Here is a 10032-nt window from a genome sequence, read left to right on the forward strand (position 1 = left end):
GCCCACCCCCTTCCTGGCCTCAGGTCACAGCAAGCATCAGCCAGTGTGTGCCCGGGGGAGACACTCACATGGAAATTCCCATCCCCACCGAGGTAGTGGTGCAGCGCCCAGGGAAACTGAGGCACACCCAGGGGGGTGCTAAGGACAGTAGAAGCCAAGTGCAAAGTAACAGGCAAATCCAATCCCCACCTTGGCATGCATTTTGCAGTAACGGGGGCTCCCTGGCTGGGGGGGCAAACTCTAGTCTGCACCCCACTCAGCCCCCAGGCCGAAAGCTACAACGGCCCCATCTGCAGTGGGGCTGGAGGGGGTAGCCCCTTCTGCCCCGGCCTGGGCAGGGCGCGGAGGGGTCAGGCGGGGGGGCATGGAGCTGAAAGGCCCTGGCGGGGGGCGGGGTGCCCCAGGAGCCGTGTGCACGGCGCTGCGCATCCCGGTCCCCCCGCCCCGGGGGCGGGCTCTGGATCTGCCTGCTTTTCATTGGCCCTCGCGCGCTGCCAGTCGTGGGCCTTCCCCGTCCCCATTGGCGGAAAGCGATCCCTAGCCACGCCCCTTCCGAACGCTTGGACACAGCCGGGCCCGGAGACAATGTAGCGAGCCCCGAGGTGAGTTCGGGCCGGGCGGGATCCCCCTTTACCGCCCCCCCCCCCCGCACCAGGCCGGAGCCCCGTACAGCCCCCCCCCCCCCGGCGCCTGCCGGAGCCCCGTACAGCCCCCCCCCCGCACCAGGCCGGAGCCCCGTACAGCCCCCCCCCCCCGCACCAGGCCGGAGCCCCGTACAGCCCCCCCCCCCCGGCACAGAGCCCCGTACAGCCCCCCCCCCCCCGCACCAGGCCGGAGCCCCGTACAGCCCCCCCCCCCCGCACCAGGCCGGAGTCCCGTACAGCCCCCCCCCCCGGCACAGAGCCCCGTACAGCCCCCCCCCCGGCACAGAGCCCCGTACAGCCCTCCCCCCCCCGGCGCCTGCCGGAGCCCCGTATCGCCCCCATGTCCGAGTGCTTGCCCTTCCCGCTGGCATGGCTGTGTTTCGGCCGGGGGGGGAGGTACGGGCCCCGGGCCCCAGCCTGCGTTTGTGCTGCTCCCGACCGGCCCGTGGAGATGGGGCTGGGGCTGGAGCTGGCGCCGGGCTGTGGCTGTGGCTGTGCGGAGCAGCTGTGGGCTTCGCTGAGGTCAGGGCCCGGCCGCGGGACCGCAGGTTGCCTGCCCTGGTCTGGGCCCAGAGCTCTCGCCCCCGCCCGTGTCCGCAGCAGCCTTCGGGGGCTCCCCGCCCCATCTCTGGCCGCCGGCCTGGGCGGGCCGGGGGCTCCCAAAGCTCCTTCTCTGGGCGTATGGGGTGTTCCCGGGGGCGCCCCCAGGTGCAGCGAGGGGGGGGCCTACGCCTGAGCCCCGTGGGGCTCGCCAGGATGTCATGGGGGGCACAGCTGGGGGGTGAACACGGGCAGGCGGGAAGGGCGCCAGTCGCAGCCCGGTCCCTGGCACGCTGGATTTGCCCGTCGGGACAGCGTGGCGGGGCCGGGGGAGCCCCCAGGCAGGCCAGGCCTGGTGACCGGACCTGCTCCCAGAGCCAGCTGGCAGGGAGCGCGCAGGGGTCGGGCGTGGAGTCGGGCCTGGGTGGGGCCTATTTGAAACCCCAGGGGTGGGCGGCGCTAAAATAATGAAAAACAGTCGGGGGTGCAGGTCAAAGGTTGAAAGCGAGGGAGCCGGACGGGGACACAGAGCAGAGAGCCCCGGCCAGCGCCCACGGCTCCGCCAAGCTGTCAGTGGAGCCGCCCACAGGAACTCTGCCCCGATACGTGGCCCAAGGGAGGAACGGAAATCGGCCCCCCAGTCGCAGAGCCCCCCCCAGCATCCTCCTCCTGGTGTTACAGATAGCAGCTTTCGCCAAGGCCAGGAGGAGGTTGCTGAGGTCTCGTGACTTTGGGGGGCACGGATGGGCTGGGTGAGAATAAAAAGGTGAGGGGAGAAGTGCAGCCAGAACGGCAGTCGGAGGTTCTGGAGGCGCCGGAATAGGGGCGACCCCTTGGTGCATTCTAGGTAGGCGTGCGCCAGGTTTTCCCTCCCGCCGCAGAGGGGCAGGCGTCCAGGAGGGGTGAACCGCGCCAGGTACACGCCCGTGCTCACGGCTCCCGCCTGACGGCCCCGACGGGCCGCGGGATTAGGGTGGAGCGCGCACTGGCCCATCGGGGTTCCCCACCCTCTGCCGGTCTAAGATAGTCCCGCCACTTGGTGTCGGGGCGGGACACGAGAGAGAGGGAGTGTAACGTGTGGCGCACGCGTGTGCGCAGGTGGTCTCTGGGTGCGGGTCAGAAGCAGACTGGTTGGAAGGGGGGATGCCCCGACCAAGGCCCTGCAGACCCGCTTGGAGCACCCCCCAGGGAGCGGTGCCCGTGGGTGGAGGGGGTCCTGCCCGTGGGTGGAGGAGGTCCGCACCCCCAGCAGTGTGGGCTCGGCGGTGCTCCGAGCGGCTCAGGGCGAGCCTGGGCTCTGGTTTCTAGGCCCCAAGAGCCCTGAAATTCCCAGCGAACGCGGGGGGCAGGCTGGGATCCCAGCCCCCCACTGTCGCCTGTGGGCTCAGCTCTCCTGCAAGCGCGCTGGCCTCCCCCTGGGGCGACCCGCGGGAGCAAGCGGGGTCCTGCCAGGCCTGAGCGCAGTGCCAGTGGGCGCTGGGACCAGGATGGCTGAGCTGCGGGCGTAGCCAGAGGTGGGCAGTGCCTGGGAGCTCAGGTCTGCAAGGAGAAGGGGGGAGGAAGTCGGGCTGGGCGGTTCCCTCTGGGGCAGCAAGTGACAGACGGGGCTGGTGCCCTGGAAAACCAGCCCCAGGCTAATCGCCCCAGCGAGGACCCCGGCCTGGCAGCCCTGGGCATGGCCGGCTCCCGAGCAGCTCTCTGGAGCGAGGGGGGGGTCAGAGGTCACAGCCCGTGGGGGTTCCTAGGCTCTGTCCTTTGCTCTTTGTAGGGCCCAGCGCGGGAGCTCCTGGTGCCTGGGTGCACTGGCCCCCTGCTCCCCCCCCCCCCCCCCCGGCATCAGGGGCTGCTGGTTCCGCCCTGACGTCGGCTTTGTGTCCGCAGGGCAGGCGCTGCTGGTCCAGGGCTTTCTCCCGCCGCTTCCGGAGACAGGCCCAGGCTCCTGCCAGCTGAGCGGACTGGGAGAGGCCTCTCCGCCTGGGGCCATGGCTGAGTGGGCGGAGCCCCGGGCCGACCCCGACCAGCTGATCTGGAGCCCCGGCTCCGGCGGGACTGCGCTCCGCCCCCCCACGGGCCTGGAGGTGAAGCTGGGCTCCTTGGTGACGCTGCTGCTGGTGACCATCCTGTGTGGCCTGGGCCCGCTCTGCCTCTTCCGGCCCCACGGGAGCGAGGCCGGCTCGTCGGGTAAGGCCAGGCCTGCGGGGCTGGGGGGCAGCACCATTACTGCCAGAGCATGGGGGCGGGGGCGAGACGAGAGACATTCCCTGGGGTCAGTGGCGGAGGCTGGGATCAGGCCAGCTCTGTACCCACGGGGCCAGGCTCCCGCTGGTGGTTCTGCCCCCATGGCTCTGCCCGCCCTTTCCTCCGGGCAGCGCGGGCCAGTGAGGAGGGTGGGGGGGCTCGTGGTGAAGCTGAGCCGCCCTCGTGGCTAGTTGCACCGGGCCCGAGGGGAGAGAGGTGCCACCCTTGCCAGGAAAATGCCCAGGCGAGCCAGGGCCGGTGCTTGGTGTCATGGGCTCCTCCGTTGCTGTCTGAGGACCCCTCACGGCACTCCGTGGGCCCTCTGCCAGCTGGCAGGGCGTGGGGCGCTTGTCACTCGCCGAGTGGCTGCTTCGCTGGTTGCCCGCGGGCGCCATCGGTCCCTGAAAGGGGGCCGGGCTTGGAGGCCAGCACGAGGAATTGGTCCCTCGGCCAGGAGCAGGTGCCGGGTCGTCGGGCGCGTCCCCATCCGAGGGCGGCGGAGGAATTTGGACATGGAGAAATGCAAACCCGACGATCTGCGTGGAGTGACGGGGACTCCACGACTGGTCAGCGCCCGAGAGAGGCCGTGGGGTCCTTGCGGCCAGTTCTCCGTGTGCCGCGGCCGTCGGAAATGCAAAGCGAATGTTCCCCACCAGCGAGAAGGGGACAGAGAATAAGTCCGAAAATATCTTCCTGCTTCTCTGGACGTCCCTGGGACGCCCACAGCTTGAACATTGCCGGCAGGTGTGGCCGCCTCGTCTCAAGGGATCTGGGCTTTGGAAAAGGGCCATAAAATGACTAGGAATGGCTGCCGTATGTGGAGAGATGAAGAAGATTAAGCTTGGAAAAGAGGAGACTGGGAGGGGGGGGCGGGATAGGATGCAGGTCTATACAATCATGACAGGTGTGGAGAAAGCGAGTAAGGAAAAGTTATTTGCTTGTAAGAACTAGGGGTCATCTAATGAAACAAATAGGTAGCAGGTTTAAAAGAAACCAAAGGAAGCATTTCATTGCACAACCAACCTGTGGAACTCCTCGCCAGAGGATGTTGCAAAGGCCAAGACTTTAACAAGGTTCAGAAAAGAGCTGGATACATCCAGGGAGGTTCAGTCCATCGATGGCTGGTGTCCCTGGCCTCTGTCAGAAGCTGGGAATGGCCAATAGGGGAGGCATGGTTCCCTGTTCGGGTCACTCCCTCTGGGGCACTTGGCCCTGGGCGAGACGGGCCCTTGCTCTGACGGTTCGTCCGTTCTCCCTGGCAGACAGGCGCAGAAGGGCCTTCAGTCTGCTGAGCTGCTTTGCGGGGGGCGTGTTCCTGGCAACCTGCCTCCTGGACCTGCTCCCCGACTACCTGGCAAGCATCAGCATGGCCCTGGCTGACCTGCGCGTCACGGTGAGTGGCTGTGAGGAGCGGGCCGGGCCGCGCCGGTGTTCCCGTGGGGCCAGGCGCTGCCCTGCCAGGCCCTGGGGGACTCACCCCTGGGGTAGGGGCGGTGCTCTCAGGGCTGCCTGTGAGGCTGAGGGATGGGGGGAGGCCGGGCGAGCTGGCAGGGCAGGGGGCCCCTCCGTGTGCTCAGATGCAAAGCTCCCGGTTGGTGAAGGGGGAGCTCTGGCAGGGGCGTGGGGGGGCGTGAGGGGAGTTTACAGGGTGGGCGGGGGCACAAGGGGTACGGGGCAGGGCTGCCCATGGCTTTGGGAGCGGGGGGGCCACGTGCTCTCTGCCGGGATCTAGCCTGGGACTTGCTGCTCTGGGGGATTGGGGCCTGGGCGGGGCCGGGGCGGGGCCTGGGCGGGGCCTGGCCGATGGGACGGGAGGGGCTTGTGGGTGACTCACTGGAGCGACACGCCCCTCCCCCCCTTCCCACGCAGCTTCCTGGCAGCCAGCTGTCCCAGCTTCTCGGCAGTGATGCCTCTGGCTCCGCCCTGCTCTGCCTCTCCCAGCACGGGGGGGTCCCGCCGTCACTGCCTGTAGGGGCCCCCCGCTGCCCCAGAGCCTCTGCTCCTTGGGCTGCCTCCAGCGCTTTGCACGGGCTGGTTCCAAGGGCTCCTGCCCAAAGGGAAGGCTTCCCTCCCGGCCCCCCATCTGCCCGCGGGGTGGGTGGTCCGGGAGCCCGGCTCTCGGGGCTGCCGGGGACGTGGCGTCCGAGGGAGGGTGGGGAAGCTGCGGGCTGGGCTGGGCGGGGCCCCTCTGGCCCCAGGAGCGGGCCAAGGCGAAAGCCAGAGGCTCCAGACGTGCCCCTCACTGTGGTGTCCTGGCACCGGTCAGGGGGAAGCGACAGCTCACGGGTGGGGCCAGTTGGCTGCGCCACCAGCCCAGCTGGAAATGGGGCCCCTACTCGCCCCCCCGCCCCAGGCCCCGAGCAGCGAGAGGGGGGGCGAGGGGACCGGGTGCCCAGCTGACCCTGCCCCTTCCCTCTGCAGCTCCAGTTCCCCCTGCAGGAGTTCATCTTGGCCATGGGCTTCTTCCTGGTGCTGGTGCTGGAGCAGATCGTGCTGGCCCACAAGGACCAGTCCGGCTCGCTCGAGGAGACGCGGGCGCTGCTGGGGGCCTCGGTCCAGGCCGGGACGGTCCAGGCGCTGCACTGGCCCGAGGAGCCCCCGCGCCCCCACGCGCACTCGGCCCTCCGCTCCTTCCTGCTGGTGGCCTCGCTCTCGCTGCACTCCGTCTTCGAGGGGCTGGCCGTGGGGCTGCAGGAGACCAGCGCCCAGGTGCTGGAGATCTGCTTGGCCTTGCTCCTCCACAAGTGCGTCATCGCCTTCAGCCTCTCGCTCCAGCTGCTGCAGAGCCGCCTGCGCCCCCGGGCCGTGGCCGGCTGCCTGCTGCTCTTCGCTCTCATGTCCCCGCTGGGGATCGGCGTGGGCGTGGCCCTGACGGAGACCTCGGGCGCCCTGCACCAGCTCTCGCGCAGCGTGCTGGAGGGGCTGGCCACCGGCACCTTCCTCTACATCACCTTCCTGGAGATCCTGCCGCACGAGCTCAGCTCCTCCCAGCAGAGGATCCCCAAGGTCATCGTGCTCCTGGCCGGCTTCGCCCTGGTCACCAGCATCCTCTTCATCAAGATCTGAGCCGCCTGGAGGAGGTGCGAGCGCTGCCGGGGGCCTGGCCGGAGCCGGCGGTCCCTCTCCCGGCGCGGGGGGGCCGGAGCCGGCGGTCCCTCTCCCGGCGCGGGGGGGCCGGAGCCGGCGGTCCCTCTCCCGGCGCGGGGGGGCCGGAGCCGGCGGTCCCTCTCCCGGCGCGGGGGGGCCGGAGCCGGCGGTCCCTCTCCCGGCGTCTCCAGCTGCTGTCTGACCTGGGCTGGGCGCTTGGGTCTCCTCCCCCACACATCCCCGCAGAGAAGCGATTCCCCAGCCCTGGCCAGGTGGCAGGAGCCCTGGTGCTGTGGGCAGCGCAGGAGGAAATGCTGATCGGTCCCTCTGGGGCTCAGGGCAGCATCCGCGACCCTGCTAAGCCAAGGGCGCCAGGCCGGGGAGGTCGGAGGCAGGGCAGGGCGCCACTGCTGTGGAGCTGGGCACCGATTCGGCTAACCCCTAGGGCACGTGCTTGGCTCAGCTGGGGTCTGCCGGGCTTTGGGGTGGCTCTGCTGCCCTCTGTGGGGCACAGCTCCTCTGCAGGGGGCAGTTGCCCACTTGGTAGCATGGCCCTCCCCATCCCTGGGAAGGCAGGGTCGGCGTGTTCCTCCAGCCAGAGCGCCCAGCCTGGGGGGTGCAGGGTAGAAGGGGGCTGACAGCGCCTGCAGTCTTCCATGGCCCTGCTTTGCTCAGGCTGTTCCTGGGGTGGGCCTGGGCCTTTGCCCTATGCCAGAGGAGCCTGGCTGTGCCGACACACCCTTCCCCTCCCTGCAGGGTTTCCCCCAACTGGAGGGCAGCAGGGCCTAGTGGCTAGAGTGCTGGAGTGGAAGCCCTGGGGTCTCTTCCTGGCCGTGCCGCTGGGCGATCTTGGACAAGTTGTGGCATGCCCCGTGCCTCAGTTTCCCCATGTGTAACCAGGGCACCGGGCTCCCCTTCGGACAGGGTGACAGCCGTAAGAGGAGCTAGAGTGATGAATTATTGTTTTTAAGGAACACCAGCTGTAGATGGTGGTTTGTTTTAGAGGCGCCGGTCTGGTCCCAGAGCGTGGTGACGTGGGGCTGGCGTCCGTGTGACCAGGGCTGTGCGGGGGGATAGAAACGTGCCTTAGAGCCGCCCAGTGTGGCTGCCTTCCTGCCCGACGCCGTGTAACCCTGGAGTCGCCCTGGGAAGCCGGGCCTGCCCCAGAGAACTCGTCTCACGGGTTCTAGCTGGCGCAGGCAGATCCGCCGTTCCTGGGCAGTGCTGGCCAGTGGTCGGGCGACAGGGTCCAGTGGCCTTAACTCCTGCTCGGGGAGCCCGTCCTGCTATTTTTATACACTGCCCTTTCCGGGCTATTCGGCTGCCTGGCAGGCCCAGCCCTTTTAACGCAGAGTCTATTTTACTAACTCCCCTTCCCCGTCGGGACGCGGCTGCGGGGTTCCCATGCTGACTGAGAAACCCGTAGAGGCGAAAAATAAACTGACGTGAATCTAGCTTCTTGGGTGCCGCGTTTCCCTCGCCCTCCCCCGAGCAGCGACATGTCCTGGCTTTTGAAAAGCCCTTTCTTTGCGGGATACGTGCCCGACTACAGAGAGCGGGCTTGGGGGGGAGGGGTAGCTCAGTGGATTGAGCCTTGGCCTGCTAAACCCGGCGTTGTGAGTTCAATCCTTGCAGGGGCCAGTTAGGAACCTGGGGCAAATCCGTCAGGGATGGAGCTTGGTCCTGCTGTGGGGCAGGGGATGGACTCGATGACCTCTCCCTTCCAGCTCTGAGATAGATCTAGCTCCATATAGGACCACACACAGCCAGACCCAGGCCTGGGCTCACGTACAGCCTGGTGCCCCTCAGGGAACGTGCGGCAGGCTCTGGCCAGCTGCGTGGGCCAGCTCCGGGCAGGCTCTGGTGCACTCCGAGCGCCCGACGCGCCCTGCAGCGTGCGGATCTACGTGCCGGCTTGGTGTGCACTGCTTGCTCAGCCCGCTGGCCGAGCGCCCCCTCCAGTCCCTGCGGGGCCTTGCACGCTCGCTGGTGGGAGCCGCCGGCTGCGGCACTAGTCCCTGCTAATCCTGCACCGCAGCCCCAGCGTCAGCCTGTGGGTGCCCAGGCCGTGCTGAGCGGGTCCGTGTGAGAGCAGAGCCCTCTGGGCTAGACACAGAATCCTGCCCCTTCCCACGGCCTGGCCCGGCTCCCCAGTGCCCAGCCAGCCCTGCACGAGCCGCTCCAGTGCTGGGGCGCACGGGCAACACCGGGCCACTGTGACTCGTTGGCTTTGGCCGGTCCCCTTGGGGCTCACCCGGCCTGTTGGCTGCACAGGGATCCTTGCTGTGGTCCGTGAAGCAGGACAGAGCCAGCCTCTGGCATGTGTGTGGCTGGGCTAGTGCCAGTGTTCCCTGCCCCCGCAGCTGCAGTGAGAGCAGGTTCGCCTCCGACCTGTGGGGCTCCCTGGGGCTGGGGAAGGGATCCCCTGGCTGCCCCGGGGGCCGTAGGAATGCTTTGGGCCTGCCCCTGTGCTGGACATCCCTGCACTGGTGCCCAGCCAGTCGGCAGGGGAGGCGTTCCAAAGGGGGAAGGGCATGGCTCGGTGCCCGAGCAGGCCTACACAGACCCCCGTGCGGCAGGCAACCGGTCCGCTCCGCATGGAGCTAGCTGCACGGCTGGCTTTTGGGGCGGAACGAGCCCCGCTCCCGGCCTGCTGGATGCTCTCGCCCATCGGGCTTCGCTGCTAACCTGGCTTGCCCGCCTAGGTTGCCGGGGCCCCTGCCGCTTCGGGATCCTTCCCGGGAAATCAGAGCTTGGCTTGAGGTTAATCAGGTCACAGGCGGGTTGGAGAGGCTCCGGGCGCTTGTCAGATGCTCTCCGGCATAAGTGCTGGGGGTCTAATGCGCCCAGGGCCCCCAGCCCAACCTGGGGCAGGTCACTGCAGCTTGGGATGGGGGGTTCCGCTATTTGCCGCCTCGCAGGGTCTGTGAGCTTTGCCCAGCGTCTGTCGGGCGCTTTGCTGGGGTTAGGGCCAAGGCCGCGCTGTGTGACCCGGGGGCGGGGGGGGGGGGGAATGTCCAAGCTGGGGAATCGATGTGCCTGCCCTGCCTTGGCCGGTCTGTCCGACCGACGCTGTTCTCCGTGCCTGACGGCTCTGTAAGTCACTTGACTGGACGCCTTCATGTGGTTCTCGCCGCCTCTTTTCCTTTTCCGGCCGGGCGGAAGTTTGCACTGGCCTGGGGGGGCCTGGAAATTCCTTTTGCAATTTAAAACAAAATAATGCGGGGGGGAAGGGGAATGTCTGCCGTGTGATGTGTTTGCACGAGAGGAAGCACATGCACTTTGCACTGGGAATGGCAGCTGCAGGAGTCTGAGAATTCATTCCACGGCGGCGAAAGCTCTGTCTCTTGCACAGGTTTATCCTGGCCTGGGCATTGGTGCCAGGAGCCCCGGGCGGTGTTCCCTTTCTCTGTGCAAAGGACAGTCAGGGGCCACATTCACTAGTGCCCCGTGCAGCGTTGTTTTTCTTTGTACGAGGGAATGGTGCAGATGATACTAAGCCGCTCATGAGTGTTAAATCCAA

General features: G+C 68.0%; 1 protein-coding gene across 2 annotated transcripts; it reads left to right on the forward strand.

The window, feature by feature from the left end:
- Nucleotides 1–447: 447 nt before the first annotated feature.
- On the forward strand, nt 448–7963 carry SLC39A1 (solute carrier family 39 member 1). Of its 2 annotated transcripts, none has more exons than XM_075908128.1 (4): nt 448–602; nt 3066–3365; nt 4685–4815; nt 5844–7963. In XM_075908128.1, the coding sequence occupies exons 2-4, from the start codon at nt 3167–3169 to the stop codon at nt 6486–6488; spliced, it is 975 nt and encodes a 324-aa protein (XP_075764243.1). In that variant the 5' UTR covers nt 448–602; nt 3066–3166; the 3' UTR covers nt 6489–7963. The 2 variants fall into 2 exon arrangements, with proteins under 2 accessions (XP_075764243.1, XP_075764244.1); XM_075908129.1 differs by having other exon boundaries at nt 459–602; nt 3071–3365.
- Nucleotides 7964–10032: the final 2069 nt, after the last annotated feature.

This window comes from Pelodiscus sinensis, chromosome 24 (genome assembly GCF_049634645.1).
Source record: "Pelodiscus sinensis isolate JC-2024 chromosome 24, ASM4963464v1, whole genome shotgun sequence".
Taxonomy (NCBI): Eukaryota; Metazoa; Chordata; order Testudines; family Trionychidae; genus Pelodiscus; species Pelodiscus sinensis.